We start from the raw sequence: 18,632 nt of genomic DNA on the forward strand, positions 1-18,632 counted from the left end.
GATACACTGGTCGGCGCGCGCTAATTGGAGCGCATATCGAGTTAAGTGCGATAGGCCGCCAGTTCAATAGACAAGAGATCGTTTCCAAAGCTGGTTCTAAGAACCAGCTGTGGATTTTCCAAATCCCAGAATTATTTGTAGCAACGTTTCTCAAATTTAAAATCGGTCTATTGAACAGGCGGAGGAGCATCAATTATCTATGTTGCGTAACTTTAGTTTCCTTTTGAAGCAAGAAGAAGTGTTGCGAAGCAGAGTGAGTATTTTGGATTACCATGATGGTTACAACATAGACACCGCTCGCGCTGTGGCATACCGGCCCCAAGTGAACTTGGAGTCGCAAACAGCCAAGTTGACGCCACAATTCGTCAAAATAAGTTACTTTGGTCGTGTTGGTGAAATTGATTGTACCAAGACATATCTTGAGGCTATGGCATAGGTGCCCCGTCCACCGTAAAGGTCTTCACAGGTGTTGCCTGTTGTATAGTAGCTGTACAATGTCTTCTGGTGAGTGGCCGCCGCCGCCGCCTCCACCCCAGTCGGGCCACAGACCACAGCATCCTTACCAGTACCATACACAGCGGAGTCGATATGATGTACACCCACCACAGCAGCAGCAGTCACTACCTATGGTATGGCTTCAGGACGATGATGGGGGTACTGCTCACGTCATCAGGTACATGACTATGGGGGCTCTGTGGACATACATGCATGGTGGATGGTAGCGATGCAACAGCAGCAACAGCAGGGGCTCCACCCGTCGAACCTCATGGCTTACCGCCGTCAAATCCACCACGGCTTTCCTGCTCTTCCTGTCCTGCCGGTAGGGCACTGGCAGAGCTGGACAGGAGGGCCACCGCGACAAGCGAATCCCGTCGTGGACCCTCGTATGTATGACCAGAGGCGGGATGACGAAGTTCATCGGCGCCGAGGGTGGCAGTTCCAGGCAGCTCCGCGAGAGGTTCAGCGAGCGCCAGTTTATCCACGGTCGCCCTCCCCACTTCGGCTCCCATCCAGTCGAACGCAGACGACTAGCAGGTTGCAGGAGAACGAGGCGTGGACTTCACATGGTGAGCATGGGGACTCAAGGCTGGGAGGGTGGACTCGAAGCGAATGGCTCTTTGAGTGAGAACAGTGACTGAACTCTTGTGGTCGTTTTCAGCAAGTTCTTCGAGACCGACGCCCTGCGGCCAACGATTAATAGATCATGGTTACCGTGCTGGATCTCCTAGGCGGCGTAATTGGACGCCTAGATCCTGTCCGGAAGCGAGAGCTGACCCCCCAGAGAGCAGTGGCCGATGTGATCGGCATAATTCCGTTTGCTGGACGGTCGGTCGCTCACGTAGGCGGAGGATAGACGAAAGCGGGCCGCTAACTAATTCGATGCAGAAAAGGCGGCGAGTCTCTCGGACGGAATATTTGCGATTGCCTGTCTTTTCTGAGGATGAGCGGGGTGATGTCGCGGGGACTCGCCAGCAGCAGCGGCCGGCCTCGAAGACGCGGTCTTTCATTGAGCTGTTGTTGGAGGATCGGCGGAAATCTGCGGCTTCTTTCTCGACACCCGAGCGGAGCGAAGCGAGAAGGGATGAAAAGATGGAGAATTCGTCCTCGGCCACCCCACCTCCCACCAGGCGGCTGTCCGTTATTAAGGAGGGTACGGAGGTGTCGGCTGGTCACTCATCGAGGAGCACTCCGCCGGCTTTGAGGAGACAGGTGTCACCACCACAGACAGATGCCCGATCATGGTATGATGGTGAGAGGACGCCATCGTCACCGTCTTTGCCGCGGATCAACCCAGCCGACTACGGTTGTGGCGTACCGGAGGATGATGGAGGGTTTACAACGGACGTTGAACGTGGCTTGGCCGGCGAGGAGGATATCGGCAGTAGCAGCAGCGATGATGAGGCGTCCAATGAGTCTGGCAGCGACGAGGATTCGAGCAGTGAGAGCAGGTAAGCAGAACCACTCCAGTGAGCGTAGTAGTGTTGATCCTTGCAGTACTTCGGCATATGAGATAGTTCAACGAGGGGACGAGATCGTTAGAAGGAAGCGGCGGAAGAAGAGGGAGCCTGCGAGGGACTTGGAGTTTATCGATTGGAGCGAAGAATTCAACACTGGCATCATCGCTACCGCCCACGAGCCGACTCTGCGGTTCAAAAAGGTGGTGACACGAAGATTCGGGGCGAAACTCAGAGGCCATCCGATGTTCCGAGAGGACGTCCAGCGACAAGAGCAAGAGAATGGAGACAAAACGCATGTTGCAGAGTTACAAATGTAGTTGCAGCGGCCAATGCGGCCATCATCACCGCAACGACGAGTTGTGTTGACTAGTGTAAAGGGATCCATAGATGTAATGACCGGTATATGATAATAAAAACCACGATCATAAAATCTGGCTACTCCCTATCACGCGGACGACCTACGGTGTCATGTCACACTAATGGTCGAGTAGTAATAGGTCTCGTAACAAGTCTCATGGTACCGAAGTGAATCACTCATAGGCTGATGATATACTCCCCCTTAAAGAGTTAGATGAGGGAACAACTTCAATGTCTTTCATGGCATGATTCATACCATATGTATTTGACGATTTGGTTTCCTATTGTACAGACGTTTATAACGGCTCAACCCCCACTGATATAAACTCGAGAACAGCATCGAGGGTATAGAAGGTTTCTTCCACAGTGAAGGGAATAAATGATGAAGAGGATAAGGGACGAACTTGCAGCACAGTCCCCATACGAAGAAGCAGATCACTTGGCGTAGGACCATAAGGTGACATTTTGTCGGTTGGTCCTACCCTTTCGACTCTTCTGCAGCATGTTACTACGTACTTGCGACTGAGAAAATTCAATACCAACAACAATGACAGCAATAGCCTCACCTTCTGTGCCTCGAAGTCCATGAATCGCATGGACTTTAATAGGGACTTCGCCTCTCGCTTCTGCTCCCGATAGCTCTTCATGCTCATTATAGCGCCTGACTGATCTCCCCCAGCGATGGCCAGCATGGCGTTCTTCTGCTGCGGCAGAGCTCTCCGAGGCTCATGACGCTTATCACCAACCCTGACGCTTGTTCCATGAACACGTTTGCCGAATGAACCACACGAGCCCTACCTGTTGTTGGTGAGTCGCTGCTTGTAGATGTAGGCGTACATACGATGGGTTGCCACCTTACCATTGGGGAGGCGGAGGGACCCGTCGTCTCTGAAACCGATCGTCGAGAGGGGGGGGGGGCATGCTAGCACACTTACAGAATTTGAGCTCTTTGCAGTCCAGTTTGGATGACGGCCTCGTCGAGATCCTCCTCATCACCACTAACGGAACCTAATGGTAACCGATTGCCACTATAAATTCGCGATGGAGTGGTATGGTTTATCTCAGCGAAATTTCTACATGGTTTACTCCTATCCTACTATGCCTATATAAACCTACTTCATCGAGCGACACCCACGTCCGCGAAACTCAAGTAATCACTAATAGGGTACTACCAATTTCGGTCCAATCATCACTATCATCATCGTCGCTGTCATATTCTTCTCCCTATACAAAGAAAAATGCCGACAGCCATACTCAACCCTCGTTAGTCCTACCTCCCCCTGTGGGGCGGCAGCCTGCAACTCCAAATAGGAAGCGCTGAAGTCGTAGAAGGGATCCAAGTCGGCAAGCAACTCATCGGTATCCGTACCTGAGAGTGAAGACAATATCACTATGAAGACAATGACGTAGGAGATTATTAAAATGGAAAGCCCCTACTACCGATTCTAGTGTGTTTCATATCGATCATGTGGGACTTCACAGCACCAACACCACTGTAGATCTTATTGCAGTACAGACCTGATAAGAAGAAAGTGACTACGACTAGCCTAGTAACGAAGGGCGTACACTGATGGCGCTCATATATCTTCTCGGTCAACATGGCGAGAAGTCCGGGAAGGTCCTTGAGGTAGTCGATATCCGGGATGAAGAAGGAGTACCTGTCGATACAGTGACCACCCAAGGACTGGATAGAGACGGCCATTACTTGAGGCTCATATAAGCTAGATTGTCCTCAACAGTAGCGTGCTGGGTGTTGTCGAACAAACAGGTCTTATCGTCCCGAACTATCTCCACCTGCGGCCCGTTGCTCTCCTCCCGTCGCTCCTTGTGGTGACCTTGTACGCCTAAAACTCCATAGCGTGAAAACACTCCGATAGAGTCCATTCGAATACCCTCCCCCTCGTCTCTATGTTTCAGATGAGCTGTGCCTTTGGTATCTCCAACGCCTTCTGCCAGCTGCTTCAACTGCTCTACTCGAGCCGTCCATACTTGCGGGGAAATCGGAGCCAAACCAGCTACCTTCCGTTTAGTGTTGTAAACATGGAAATCTGTCGAGTGAAATTTCAACCATTTTTGCCGGACTGTAGTCTCACCTGATTTGTAGTGATCTCGTTGCTCAGCACTATCAGGGAATTCCAGGCCGCAAGCGTTGCATCGAAACTCACTGTTAGGCTCGGACGGATCCGCGGTGGGAGCAGCGGTAGAGAGAGAATCCATGGTTATGATATATGAAATCAGTTGACACTATCAATACCACTTAGTCCGCCTTCTTCCCACTAGCCTGCATACGGGTTCATTGTGGTGACTCCTCTGGGACAGTCACCGCACAGAGGTAGCTAGACTAGTCTGAAGAGCTTGGAGTTTGCGAAATGTAAGATGGGAAGATTCTGAACTCTCGGATGTATTGAAATGGTAAGACACGTCACTGAAAGACTCTAACTGACCTCCCATCGGCAAATTCCATTGAACAGCGGAGCGAATCATTGCATGTTGTGCGTTTTTCACTTTTCTGTTGAAGTTTTCAACGGGAATGACCACCAAAGTTGCTCATCAGTCGTCATAATGTGAGTGGGAGAAGCGTTGAAGAATCTATTGACGGCCTTTGAACCATGCAGGTGTGCATTCTTGCTCCCTCCCCCTCGTTCTTTATAGAGGAGCGTCTCGTCAGCATACTAATGATCTCCTCGAAATGGGGGCTAGCAACAATAGTAATCGGATCCACGCTGTCCTCAACGTGTCGTTATAGTATATATTCGACTGAGCATACGAGTTTCCTCACTAGTTAGAGAAGCTCACATGTGAGTTCGGATAGGACTCCTACCGTAGGAGGCTCAGAAACCAACGGGAATTTCCCGAAATTTCATCAGAATTCCCTAATCGTCACCAACCATGTGCATATTTTCTAACACTGGTCCACTCGATGCGATACTTTGATGATGATATGTTTCTAATGGTTTTTCACAAGGTGATGCGACAACAGTTTCTTGAGGAGTTGTGGTAGACAGACTTTAGCCACCACAGGAGAGAAAGCGAGGTTGGCAGCGACGTAGGAAAAAAGGCGGAGCGGAGGGACCTGGCGAACCAGCAGTGAGGGGACCAAAGGCTCGGTCGGTTGGTGAAGTCAGAGTTATTTTGGTGAACCTCTGGAAGGTGTATGAAAATCGACTGGAGTCTGACGAGTCAGTTTATCGCGAGGATCTGAGGACGTCACCGGTTAGAAATATGATCAGCCGATCTCGATTATAGCGTAGATGAATTCACAGTGATAAATACCAACTGAGTTTGGAACTAGCCGTGATAGAGGAATCTGAGTCCGGCTCAGAGCGTGGCGAGCGGTTGAGGTCACTATGCGTGGAGGGAGCGTATGGACAACTCTCGTACTACTGGAGAGTACGTGGCTCAGAGATTGTGCTACTATCAGCACAGTCGGTGCCACCACGTGGTATCATCGTCATCGGCAGTAGCAGCTGGTGGTCCTATTGTGTCGCTCTTGCTAGACTCGGAGAACTGTCTTTACTCAGTGCTATGGGGGACTCTAGTCTCTGTGGTGTTCATGTCACCAACCGCCAGAAGTTCAGCATGGTCAGCGTCACACCAGTTGAGAGTGGTGGGATCCTCGACATGATCTGTTGAAATTGTGGTATATACTCTGAGTTGACTCTTCCTCGGCGGCGGCGACCACTGTTGCTGCCATGTGAACGGTACACTACCTCGCAAATCAAGAGAGAATGTTACTCTCCTATGGTGACGGCAAGTCAGCTTGACCCTTCCGGAGTGCACCCCTTGGGACTTTGGTCCTTGTGTGTACGACCTAGGTGGCAGCTGATAATACGCTGCTGTGGGCCTCCATGGAAGTCGTCGTGACTGAGTTATTGTCCTCGCTAGCAGTGTGGGGGGGGGGGGGGGGGAAATATGCACATGGTCAACCACATGTGTTGGTGACTGCAATTTTGAGAAATTATGGGTGGTTTCTGCACATTTCTACCGTAGGTCGTATATAAACTCCTATACTTAGTGAGGAAAGCGAACGTAGTTTTCAACACTGCTGGCTAAGGAGAAGGGGACGGACTGGGTGCTAACGGAGGTAGCTTCTGGTCACGTGCTTGATTGGAAGCTCACGGCTCCTGAGAAACTGTGGGAGAGATGAGGTGCGCCGTACTTGGTGCATTTTTGGGCCTATTTTGAATCTTACGTGGTTGGAGCTTAAGATTTGTTCACTCGTAGTAGGAATATTTTGCATCCTCCTTCAGTCTGCCTAGAGCCCCAGACTTAGTGGTATCTGAGAGCACTTGTCACACTTCCTTAGCTGCCCTTTTAAAGTTGTCTGAAGACGCTCTTAATACGGCCTGCATCGGTGCTAAGGGCTATGTAAGTATCTCCTGGGTCGAAAGCATTTGTAGAGGAAGGCCCAAAGCCGCTGGGGTGGAGGTGACTGCTCTGTGTATTTGTTCCTCCATAGTGAAAGGTGTATTGGGTTGGGGTTAATTTCGTGGCGAGTGACGGATCACGAGGAGGGAATAGGATTGCTTGTATCATTGTTGTTAATGGTGACGACCCGCTCAGCACGGGCTGCCCAAAGACTGTTGCATTCTGGTAAGAATTCCGTGGCGCGCGGGAAAATTGTCCATGTGCAGACCCCCTATGCGGCTCACCGACCCCTGCATCGGTGCCTGTGAATCTTCAAGTGCCACGAGTGATGGACTCGTCCCCATCCAGCACTACTTCTACAAAACGGAAGGTCCTTGATAGCGAAGGTAACATGCCCGGCGGGGAAGATGGTGGCCCAGCGGGGGGGAAGGATTTTATGAATTATAATATTGGAATTTTCAGCCGTTTTACGTGAAGTGGTGTAAAACGCGATATTCGCAGTAGTCGTGAAATATGTTTTTCACTAGTGTTTTTCATTTCACTAGGGTGAAACTCCACTATTAAAAATATCAATTGTCATATGAATTGTATTGAAGATAGAGGACAAAGGAGGAATAATGGAGTTTCACCCGTTTTACGTGAAGTGGCGTAAAACTCGGTGAGAAACGCGATATTCGCGCCTTACAATAGTCGTGAAATGAGTTTTCCACTAGTGTTTTTCATATCCCTAGGGTGAAACTCCAATAAACGTATTGTTGAGACTGTATGATGAATCGATTTTTAATAAGTATACATCGGATCATATCGATCATTGAATGGTGAGATAAGATACGTGAATGCAGAGTGGAAAATATGTACATGGTCAACTACACGTGTTGGTGAAAAAACGAAAATTCTGAGAAAATTTTGGGAAAAATTTCTGGTTTCGGTACACTCCTACCCGAATTCGTGTGTAAACTTGGAGGAAGCGAAGATGAATTTTTCAACGCTGATCAGATGAGGACGTGTTGCCGGCCCGGAGGTCGGCGAGGTTGTCGAGTTTCGGTGGCAGCGAGACGGCCAGCAGTCCAGGGGAGCCCAGCAGTCCGATTCAAATCTCGATCGAGAGCGGGTCTCTATCGGAGCCTAGTGGTGAGTTGAAAGGCCTTGGTGGTTGGCATGTGCTCAGCAGGGGAAGGTATGGTCAGCACGCGTGCGTTGAGGTATGCGATGGCGACTACTCCTCTACTGCCCATCACAGAGAGAGGGGACTTCACGCCGCGACCAGGCAAGGGGGGACTGTCCCTGGCCAAATCACACGTTGGCGCTCCTCAGCCGAGCGCAGGAGTTTCTCACTAATGATAGGAGTCTATGCAGAAACTAACACGAATCTTCCAAAATTTCTTCTGAGTATTCATATCGCCACCAACACATGTGGTTGACCATGTGCATATTTTCTCACTATTCAGGATTCTCGGGCCTGGTGAACCTCGGGTGCACCTGCTACATGAACGCAGTACTGCAGTGCTTGCATGCCATGCTGCCTCTGGTCACATATCTCCTCCGAGGGTGGGTCGGGTTTGAGGAAATGCAAGTGGCAGTAAGAGAGCAAGATGTTCAATGATGTTAGGGAGCATGAAGTTAATGAGAAGAACCCCCTGGGATCTGGCGGTGATATTTCCAGTTGGTGAGGGCCAATCATATTCCTCTGTGATTCCTTATTTTGTGCTTCAGCGTGGCGAAGCTACTTTCGGACATGCGCCTTTCCTCGTCCGCGGGGCCTATCGTGCCAAGGGAGCTCAAGAGGGCTATCAACAGGCATATGCCGGCTTTTAGGTAAGGGCTGCTGTTGGGCTGCCCTGACCTTGTTGGTAGGGGCACGGGAGTTCAGCACGATGCTGCAGAGTTCGCCACGGCGCTTCTCGACAAGTACGGGGTCTTTCCGGGGGCCCTCGGATGTCCCTGGTAGGCTCCATGAGGACCTCAACCGTGCGTCGCCGCCTAGTGAGCCGCCTTCTACGCCTGAGTGCACACTGGAGATGAGTGAGGAGAAGGGAATAGAACGGATCGCGGCTGAGTTTTGGAAGTAGGGGGGTCCGGACTGAGTGCTGGAGGCATTGCTGTTGATGGTAGGGCTCAGCTGGCTAGGAATCAGTCGATTGTGGTGGACTTGTTCCAAGGGCAAACGCGGTCAGTGTTCAAGTGTAGTTCCTGTGGTCACTCGAGGTGAGAGGAGGGTCTTGACGTCGGTGTGGTAGCGTCTGTGGTCAGAGTTGTCTTCGAGGCCTTCAATTCGTTGATACTACCGATCGAGAGCGCTGCAGGGAAGCCCCTATCTGACATCTATGCCTGCTTGAGGGAGTTTGCTCGCCCTACTGATTTGTCGGGGGACAACGGATGGTCCTGTGCTGTAGCGATGGAGGCTCTTAGTATTGTGGTATTGGTAGGTACTGTGTGAAATGCAGCACGTTGTCGGAGTCGACTTGCGACACTGCACTGTGGAAGCTCCCTAGCGTCCTTATGATACAACTGCGTCGCTTTAGGCAGCTGAGTCCGATACGGTGGAGTAAGAGTAGTCACCATGTACGATACTACTCCTTGGGGCGCGCTGGAGTGGGCGGCTGCAGGTGCACTATCCTACGCGAAGTCAGCTAGACCTGAGTGAATTCGTGCCAGAGTCCCATCAGAGGGACGCCCCACGGTATCGCCTACTAGGAGTGGTCCGCCATAAAGGAGTCATGACGTAGGGCCTGGGTCCATGATGATGGAGGGCAGCTGTTGGGATTGTTAGGGGAGGTCACTATACTGCCTTTGTTAATCATGATAAGACCCTGTGGGACCTCAAGGGACGGGAGAAGCCCGCGGATCGGTCCGCCCAGACCCCTCGAAGGGCCCCTGACCACATGGGTGAGAATGCCCTTATGGTGACGGCTTGTATGAGTAGGGTCAGGCCATCACACAGTTGCTGCTAGTCCACTCTCGCGAGCTGTGTTGAATCTGATCCCTGGCTCCCCTAATGGTGATAGGAGCCCCTCCTATGAGCGGGCCAATGCCTTATCCCTAGGTTGGTGGTTTTTCGATGACGCCACAGTGCAGCCCTTGCTGAAAGAGTCCCTTGTGGATTCCCGTGGTGAGGGGTCTGCTGGGTCTGTCTTCTGCCCCCACTCGCTGTGAATGCTCATTGGGTAGATGCTTACGTTCTTTTCTTCGTCCGCTCGGGGACTCCAGTTGACCACAAGCTGGTTCCGAGTCAGAGGGATAATCAGCCGACTGATTGGCCCCACATGTTCGAGAGGGCCGACCCCAGCGCTGACAGTTCTGACGATGCTTCCCCTCCTCATGATGGCAGTAGCGACTGAGATAGGTCCTTTGCCGTGATATTTATTAAAACTGCGAACGTTGATTCAAAAAGGATAATTGTTGTGTGTATAGTCACAAGGAACGCTCCGCGGGGACAGTTGCGGTTGCACAAAAAATCTTCGCTGTGCGCGAGGAAGGATGAACAGTGCAAGATACGCTATTGCACGACGGCTGGGACGCGTGGTTGAGGTCGGTTAGGGGCGTTCGTTGTATTGTATGGTATATGGTGGTCCTTGTTGGTAACCATCTGGGAGCGTGGGACGTGGTAACTTTGATAGGGTTGAAATCAGCAGGCATTCCTTCTATTTCGGGGGTACGTATAGGGGTAGAGAGTTCAAGAATTAACTGTGTGGGGTAGGCATGTTTGTTGGTAGCTGTTATAGTAAGTATTAACCTTCGAGTGATGGCTCCTAGTAAGCAGTCGCATGTCATGGAGGAGTCCTGGCCCACTGAAGAGGAGGAGCGACAGTCGTCGTCCTCGTCAGTGAGTTCTAATGGTAAGATGCATTGTTAGTAGTGCGCTGTGGTTGGCGGTGTTGGAATATATGTTCAGGAGTTTCCTCACTGGGGTTTCATCCGTTTTACGTGAAGTGGAGTAATACTCTGTGAAAAACGCGATATTCGCGAAATGCAGTAGTCGTGAAATATATTTTTCACTGGTGTTTTTCATATCACGGGTGAAACTCCGCTGATTACGATTTCGGATAAAGTGTAGAGTAGCCAATGGAAATTTCTCAAAATTCTCTCAAAATTTTCGCAAAATTTTCATGTCGGCTGCATATGTGCAATAATATTTTCAAGCTACGTGGATATAATCGTGCGTGAAAATCTCACATTTTCACATTTTGTCCCACAAATTCTTATTACGTACTCTTATACTTCCAGCATGTGTCAATCTTTGAGTTCCGATGAACTCTGCTTGTCTGTTTAGTATTTACGCAAGATGAAGAGAATTCGGTACAGGCCAGCGAGGTCCCGATGGGGTGTCCATCGTGGAGAGCAAGTACGTGTGGGGGGAACTACTGTAGCTGACGGTGTGGGAAAATATGCACATAGCCAGCTACATGCGTGGAAATTTCGAGGTAAATTCTCATTGGTTTTCGTAAACTTCTTCTACCCGAATTGGTATGTAAACTTCTATTATTACTGAGGACCCAGCGGAGGAAAGCGAACATAAGTTCTAACACTGGTATCTAGTGTGGGAAAGTATGCACATGGTCAACTACATGTGTGGCCGACGGTATGAAATTTTTGAGGAAATTTTTGGAAATTCTCATTGGTTTCCGTACATTTCTACCCCACTTCGTATATAAACTTCTATAATAAGTGAGGAAAATTCCGAGCTCAGTTGAGGAAAGCGAAGATGAATTCTAACACTGGTATCTGATCGCACCAGAGAGGCTATTCAGATTCGAAGCGGCACTCAGCCGGCGGAGAAGATTGTTGCGGAACAGATGGAGTCAGCAGTAACTTGAATGCTCTACAGCGTGCTCGACCCCTTATTGTTTTTCCTCAGCTATCGCATCCCAGGCTGTGAGAATTCAGGAGCTCGAACGGCGTGAGTTCGCATCAGCCACGTCATAGAGGAGCCTGTTGTCGCTTGTAGGTATCCGTGAGCTGGAGTCCAGGGCGCGACAATGTGAGAGGATGGTTTTCAGATGGACTGCTTCAGCTTGCTTTTCTATTCTTAGTTCCGTCTGGGGAGATTCCAGAGGAAGCATCACAGCAACGAGGTGAGCTACTGTATTAGATCATCATAAGCAGTGTTTTCTCAGTTGAAGAGGTTCCCCTTACTCCATACGGTAGAGGGCAACAAAAGCAAATAATCCCACAGTGTGAGGCTGTTCACGGAAGTACGCTCGTTGAGTCTGTGTTGTTGTTAGTTATGATGCTACATAAGGACGGGAGTGACTTGACTGGGATGATGGGTGAGTGACCCCTTCCCAACTGCGGGGTTGTTGTTGTCGCCGTTGTAGGTTACAAGAATTGCGACGCTCAAAGAAGGAGCATCTGGTCAGCGCAAACCCATGCGTCCGCGGACAGAGGGGCTTGCCTCGTCGAGTCGTATCGGGGTGGCATTAGTATTGATGATGGAGCTGAGCAAGGGGGCACACCTGCGTCCCTGCCGACCGTACCGTACCCCACGCAACTCACCGAGGATAGCTACTCTCAGCTGATGAGTAGGTCTACAATAGGCGGCTTCCTCGTAGGGGTTTTGCTCAGGCCCGGAGCCATCGTTGTTACCGGAGTTCGATGAGTCGAATCTATTTGACCACCACGGTGATTGGGGAAGTTATAATGACGGTCAAGAATGTACTCGGTCAGATTTGGTGTTGGACGACCCGCCTATGAGCGTCCAGGATGATCTCTGCAGAGGTGACAAAAGCTGTTGTTGGTCCTAGCTGGTCGAGAGCTGAATATTTCAGATTTGGAGAGTGAAGGCCGCAAGAGGAAGGCGGCAAGCATAGAAGGAACGGATGATGGTGGGATGGTTTTGGGCTAGATCCGTATCTTTAGTAGGGGACCTCGGATATCTTTCGAGTCCTATATCGCACTGAATAGCCGTCCTTAAAAGTCTATAGTTTCCTCTGTTACTATCATAGGAATAACGCAGAATTGATTTTCTAGGTGAGGCATTTTCTATCTGTAAATTTCATATTCGCCGTTTTTTTCCGCATTTTTTTGAGCTGTGTATGCTCCGACCCCACAAAATTGAATCTATCTTCATCTCTATAGTAATATGAGAGATTACAACAACTAAATACATGTGTGATACTCGGTACGCAGCACAGCAATACTGGTGGAGGTAAGTGAATAGGAAGACAAACCACAATGACATAGCTAATCGATAATATAGATCAAGGAATCAAGGGAGAACAATTGCGACGACTATCACAATATGGTTGATCTATTTCACTTAATGACTAAATACATGATAAAAATGTGGTAGCTTTAATATATAATATTAATAATAACGTTAATATAGAACGATATTGATATTATATTCCTTGAGCTGTATTCGACCCCACGAAACTCAACCGGGTCATTAAATGATAACCGCCTGTCTCTGAGACACGTAGAGGAGGCTGTAGAGGATAATGCATTTAGGTCGGGGAGAGCCCGTGGACTCATCGGAGTGGTTGGCTGAAGATGGAGGTAGGCTGATGTCTTATTGTTTGGAGCACTGTGTGTGTTGCTCTGCAAGGCTCTAGCGTAGACCAGCGCGATGGGAAGAGGCGAGTTACTACGACGACGACCTCTACTGCTCTAGCGTTGAGGCCGTCGCAGAGAACGGGTGAGTACTTGTTTTATGGTAGTGTACTATTACACTTGATACTTTACTATTACATGAGATCAGTATTGAGCGTTACTGAGATGCACTAGTACCTTGGTTATTAAAAAACATATCGTTGCATTTCTTGTGCGATAAAAGGGTTCAGAGTGAATGACGTAGTCCCTGTCAAGTAACGTGTGATCGTTCCCCGAGGGGAATCTTCGCAGTGCGGAAGATCTTTGTTATGTTCAGGCTGCGTGGGTACTCCTGTATCTGAAGTATCGCAGAAGGCTCCATCAAGACGCAAAGCGACGGCGGCGCATCGCGGAGGTAGGTGGGGTTATATTTTGATGTTAGTTGACGTGGTGTGTCGGGATCTCAGGCCCGGGAAGGAATCTATCGGCTGAGTCTGTCGTTGCGTTGCAAGAAACGAAGCAGAAAAAGAAGATGGATGATGGGCCTGTCAGGAAGGCTCCTGGTGGTGAGTGGGTTCTCTCCTATGGGTTGGAACAGTTATATGTTATCAGTTATATATTAGTAATAACTATATAAGTTTATATAAGTTAACTATATACAGTTTTATAACTGTAATATATTTGTATAATATGTATAACTGTATAGTATTAGTATATATTAGTATAACAGTTATATATATAGTTATATAAAGTCTGAGTTAGTTTTTAGTCTACATAAACCCATGAGTTACTATTACCGTGGATGGTGGTGTATAGGGGACTTGTTTACGGCCCTAGCCTAGTGAGATGCATATAAGGAGTTATACGTAACCTGTTTCGATACAGTATGAAGTATTAGATAGTTTTATAGTAGCTGCTGTGGTTGGCTGCAGCATTTTCTGGTCAATTAAATACCTTGCCTGAATTTTCGATATTTTAACTATTTTTTCAAAGTTTTTTTTACCGACTGTTTCTGATGAATTACTCGAAGTTTCTATTGAATAGCTGACCATATCAAATACGTACTGACGTCCATCAACGCAGTTAGCTTCGGCGGAACGAAACAAACGGGTACCCGATCCAATCCTCTCCATCTCAATGCAAGCCATACTTCGCAAGAATCATGCAGAACTGAGCATGTCCCACAGCTATGAAATCCATAGCCTCTGGAGGGTAACTGCCCGTACCAGAAATTACCCCTGAGAGAGGCAACTGACTGTCTGTAAAGCAATCATGATCATTGCATGACCAATGAGTTTGGTGACACCAGTGGGGACAGCACCATCCAGCATCTCTATGAGAGATCATCAGTCTCTTGTATTCTCATTAATGTTGATGAGAGAAGTCGATACATTTTGAATATGATCAGCTACTCCGCCGAAACTTTAGGAAATTCACCGAGACCGTCGGTAAAGTAATGAAAAAAATTTTCCAATTTTTTTGGACAAAACATTGAATTGATGTGAAAGTACTGTAGTTGATACTTGAAATTGCACCAATTGTGGGAAATGTGAAGCAACGCTGCTCAGGGACCCAGAAGGCATCTCAAGAGAGCTCACAGATCAAGGACGTATCACGTGCTTGGTCGAGGCACCAATCACGAAGTTATCTCTTCACTTGGTCACATTCTGAGGATATCGATAAGGCCAAGCCTTGCGATATGGGGAAGGAGGAGCTGAGCGGTATAATACTCACTATCAATAGAGGCAAAAGTCTATTATACTATTCCATTTTCCACGAGCGACATAAGGATGGCAACATGCACGCCCACTTCCTCATGAAGTATGCAACTCCGACCCGGTGGAAACAACTGGCCGATACTCTCCGCAACGTGTATCGCATTTTCGCGTCGGTCAGCTGTGCTGTGCCGAAGCCAGGGTTCAAGATCTGCATGTACCCAGTGCTCTTCAGCTACTGCTTCCGAACCAATCCTGATAAGCCTCTGATAGACCTCGATTTGAAACCATATCTTTCCGAGAGGCACCCCGATCCTACCGCGCTGATAGTCCCTCGAACGCGGCAGGAGAAGGCGAAACGAGTCAGAGCGATGGATAGATGTGACTTCCAGGAGTTCGTGGTGAAGAATAATATAAAAACAGAGAATGAGGTTTTGGAGTACGCCTGCAGGGACAAAGCGCTCAATATGCTTGCAATGAATTTGAAGACGGACATCCAGGCCCTCATTGATCGGTCGTGGCAGATCGCGGGAGCTGCGCGGCGGCGCGTTGAGGAGAGCAAGAGCCCTATGGAAAAGGTCAAGGCTTGCCTCGGAGCCGAATGTTCGTGTGCAAGTCCTGGACTGTGGTTTGAGAAAGTATCAGAAGTTGTGGTACGAAATCTCCGACAAGAGGGAGCGGAGAGGCTGCGGGAGGACATAATAAGGAACCTTGAGGAAGGACGGTCGAAGCAAACGAATGTGGTGATCTATGGTGTGGCCTCCAGCGGCAAGACGGCGATCCTACAGCCGTTAACACGAATACTGAAGTGTGCAGCGACACCTGATTCGGGCAAGTTCTCTCTCGAAGACCTTCTGGAATGTGAGTGCATCTTCTGGAACGACTTCCGTTTGAAAAGCCTGGGTGAGGCTTGCGATATGGGGAAGCTGCTGAACCTCCTGGAAGGCGGCGGCATTAAGATTAGCCGACCTCGAAATCACAAGCAGAATGACTCTTTTTTCACGAAACTGGTACCTATTTTTATAACGTGTAATGCTCTCCCTAGCCCTCGGGAGGAGCAGGATAGAGAGCCTTTGATTGAGAGGCTTCAGCGACGTCATTTCTTTCCGTATATGATCGATCATAAGGAGCAGGTGAGACGGATCGATCCTTGCACCCGATGTTTTGCTGAATGGCTTTTCACTGCCACCTTAGCTCAGACTCAGCATGAATGATGATGATGTTTTAGATACTTTTTCTCCCCCTGTTTGGTTGTTATCAATTCGTGTCGTCGCTGCTTTTGTACACTCAGATTTGCAGCGCTGTAACGGTTGGAGGTTTACTACTAGATAATCCCAAGCAACATGTGCATGAATATAGAGTGCTTTCAACTGTTTTTGCTGTGGTGTTAGTCAATTGGGAATCGGAGTCAGTATTGGAATATTTGTTCGCTCCCCTCAGCTAGGCTCAGGAGTCCCTTCACTTACTATGGAATTCGAATAGAAGTGTACAGAGACGAATAAGAATTTCCCTAAATTTTCTCGGAATTTTATTTTTTTTTCGCCAATACATGTAGTTGACCATTTTTTGTGCATATTTTACCACACTGATCGGAGCACATATTGCAGGAGTTTGTCATAGTGGGACCCTTCCATCGCGCTGTCAGTGTGCGTATATGAGAGCCACATATAAACTTTGTAAATATATTGTTTACTATATGAATATAAATATGAATACTGGAGTTTCACCCGTTTTACGTGAAGTAGCGTGAAAGTTGGTGAAAAACGCGATATTCGCGGTGATATGCAGTAGTCGTGAAATATGTTTTTCACTAGTGTTTTTCACATCACGGGTAAATCTCCACTGTATAAAGGTTTACTATAAAGAGACAGGCCCTGATTGTGCCTGTGGCAGAGTGAAACGAGTACGTCCTTCATTGCTGGTTGTGAGTTTTCAGTACTGCTATCAGGCAAAGGCTTAGTTGCTCTGATGTTGATATCATCAATATGATTAGAACGTTGATTACCTTGATAGTGCTCAAGTAATGTCGAATCCATCACACACTTCCGCCTCCAACCATGGCCAACCTCTTGTTGATGATGGTGAGTGCACTCTGGGAAACAACCCCTCGTTCTTCTTTTCACTACTACTACTACTACAGTTCTAGTATCGGCATGTCTTCTGATTGCTTCTTTCTATATTGTGGGCTCCGATTCGGAGTTCATTACCTCTTTCTACTACTGCTGATATTCCTTCCGCTTCACGCTTCGTATCGCATCGACTTTTGTGTGCTGTACGGCTATGAGGTTCTCCCCCTTGGCTGTAGTTACCATGCAGTACTACTCCAACCTGCCGGAGGGAACTCTCCCGATCGCCGATGATGACGAGACCATCCCGTACCCAGCGTGTTCGGCGTCGACTGTGGCCGAGAGTGAGCCCAATAGATCATAACAACTTCTAATGACTGCTTCCCTTTCAGTGGGGAGAGACGGGCCTTCATCGGTGGTTGCTCGCCAGAACCTCGAGATCATGGCTCTCAAGGAACGTGAGCTGTTCACTTGATAGTGTGGTCGAGTAACTCTCCTATTGGTCAGGCATACGCGTTTTGGAGGAGGAGAAAATGTGGTTGGAGTGGCGTGAGGGAAACCATTAAAGAATTTGTTGATATCTTCTTCATGTTTCAGGTCTTCATAAAACTTGTATCAAGTGCCGTGAATGTCCATGCCGAAGACAGGAGGAAGTAAAGCGACAGGCTCTCGATCTATGTAAGTCTGTAGATAATCGCGAATGGCATTAATAGAAACGTTAAGTCTGGGGGTTGATGATGGGTCGTGGTGAATGCGAACTTGAATCGAATGACTTGAACTTCAACGAACTCGTTGCCAGCACTAATCAATCACCGTGTCGAGAAGTGGTACAGTACGCGCAATCCAAAGACCCATTTCGTGTGGCAGCCTCAACTTCCTAACTACTGCTCATATAAACCTGAAATTTCGTATAGGAACTCTCTGAATATGGTTACATTGTTTAAATATTCCACGGACTTGATATTCCAAAAAAATACACTTTTCGGATCCCCCTTGTGCACATTCCACTTCTAAAAGAGAACAAGATAACAAGTAAAATCCGTGGTATATCTAAACAATATGACTATTTTCAGAGAGTTCCTATACAAAATTTCAGATTGATATGAGCAGTAGTTCTTGGGGTTGTCACACGAAATTAGATCTTTAGATTGCGCGTACTGCATACTCTTGAAAGCAAACGTGGTATGTCATCGCCTAATACGCCCGAAGAAGGTTTCCTTAGTCGATAGGCTCCACGTATAACCCTGGTTCGATACCCACACCTGTGGTTTTTCACATAACTTCGGTTGTAGATGGTGTGGTATGAGTACGACACTTATATATTATATACTAAGGCAATGTAGGAGGATATGCACATGGTCAACTACATGTGTCGATGACAATATGGAAAATTTGAGGAAGTTTCGGGAGACTGCTGTTGATTTCTGAATACTTCTACCCAAATTTGTATATAAATTCTCATGATTAGTGAGAAAACTCCCGAGCTCAGCTGAGGAAAGCGAGCATATATTCCAACACTGTACTGAGGAGCCCTGATATAGACTACTTCACAGGCAATAAGAGTTGTGCCATTGCTCTAGTCTGCTGCAAGGGAATCTGTTAGTAGCTGTGGTTCATTCCAATCATGGAGAGAGATAGTC

The 18,632-nt window shown here is 48.3% G+C and overlaps 6 protein-coding genes across 6 annotated transcripts in view; 5 read left to right on the forward strand and 1 right to left on the reverse strand.

Annotated features, from left to right (window-relative positions):
- Positions 1–1,590: 1,590 nt before the first annotated feature.
- Pmar_PMAR022751 (hypothetical protein) lies at positions 1,591–2,275 on the forward strand (the record flags this gene model as incomplete). The annotated part of the gene is made up of 2 exons (XM_002767202.1): positions 1,591–1,949; positions 1,996–2,275. The coding sequence occupies 2 exons, from the start codon at positions 1,591–1,593 to the stop codon at positions 2,273–2,275; spliced, it is 639 nt and encodes a 212-aa protein (XP_002767248.1).
- Positions 2,276–2,657: 382 nt separating this feature from the next.
- Positions 2,658–4,532, reverse strand: Pmar_PMAR022752 (conserved hypothetical protein; the record flags this gene model as incomplete). The annotated part of the gene is made up of 11 exons (XM_002767203.1): positions 2,658–2,837; positions 2,882–3,062; positions 3,114–3,203; positions 3,251–3,323; positions 3,488–3,539; positions 3,590–3,684; positions 3,756–3,833; positions 3,882–3,973; positions 4,021–4,159; positions 4,208–4,363; positions 4,409–4,532. 11 exons carry the CDS (start codon positions 4,530–4,532, stop codon positions 2,751–2,753), a joined length of 1,167 nt encoding a protein of 388 aa, XP_002767249.1. The 3' UTR covers positions 2,658–2,750.
- Positions 4,533–8,169: 3,637 nt separating this feature from the next.
- Positions 8,170–10,021, forward strand: Pmar_PMAR022753 (Ubiquitin carboxyl-terminal hydrolase, putative; the record flags this gene model as incomplete). Its single annotated transcript, XM_002767204.1, has 13 exons — positions 8,170–8,231; positions 8,293–8,349; positions 8,397–8,498; positions 8,538–8,591; positions 8,632–8,748; positions 8,796–8,888; positions 8,934–9,062; positions 9,110–9,245; positions 9,290–9,405; positions 9,454–9,569; positions 9,613–9,681; positions 9,727–9,792; positions 9,852–10,021. The coding sequence occupies 13 exons, from the start codon at positions 8,170–8,172 to the stop codon at positions 10,019–10,021; spliced, it is 1,287 nt and encodes a 428-aa protein (XP_002767250.1).
- Positions 10,022–10,425: 404 nt separating this feature from the next.
- On the forward strand, positions 10,426–11,848 carry Pmar_PMAR022754 (hypothetical protein; the record flags this gene model as incomplete). The annotated part of the gene is made up of 5 exons (XM_002767205.1): positions 10,426–10,506; positions 10,954–11,025; positions 11,432–11,488; positions 11,714–11,755; positions 11,798–11,848. 5 exons carry the CDS (start codon positions 10,426–10,428, stop codon positions 11,846–11,848), a joined length of 303 nt encoding a protein of 100 aa, XP_002767251.1.
- A 59-nt stretch (positions 11,849–11,907) lies between these two features.
- On the forward strand, positions 11,908–16,886 carry Pmar_PMAR022755 (hypothetical protein; the record flags this gene model as incomplete). The annotated part of the gene is made up of 10 exons (XM_002767206.1): positions 11,908–11,950; positions 11,999–12,202; positions 12,246–12,398; positions 12,449–12,505; positions 13,131–13,178; positions 13,228–13,317; positions 13,549–13,626; positions 13,679–13,777; positions 14,780–16,059; positions 16,875–16,886. The coding sequence occupies 10 exons, from the start codon at positions 11,908–11,910 to the stop codon at positions 16,884–16,886; spliced, it is 2,064 nt and encodes a 687-aa protein (XP_002767252.1).
- Positions 16,887–17,236: 350 nt separating this feature from the next.
- Positions 17,237–18,632, forward strand: part of Pmar_PMAR022756 (hypothetical protein) — a gene marked incomplete at both ends in the record, with an annotated part of 3,822 nt that continues 2,426 nt past the window's right edge. Inside the window, 4 exons of the mRNA XM_002767207.1 lie at positions 17,237–17,336; positions 17,385–17,450; positions 17,500–17,541; positions 17,590–17,674. Of these exons, the coding sequence (XP_002767253.1) occupies positions 17,237–17,336; positions 17,385–17,450; positions 17,500–17,541; positions 17,590–17,674 (293 nt within the window). The remainder of the gene's footprint in view (positions 17,337–17,384; positions 17,451–17,499; positions 17,542–17,589; positions 17,675–18,632) is intronic.

Source organism: Perkinsus marinus (genome assembly GCF_000006405.1).
Source record: "Perkinsus marinus ATCC 50983 genomic scaffold scf_1104296970874, whole genome shotgun sequence".
Taxonomy (NCBI): Eukaryota; Perkinsozoa; order Perkinsida; family Perkinsidae; genus Perkinsus; species Perkinsus marinus.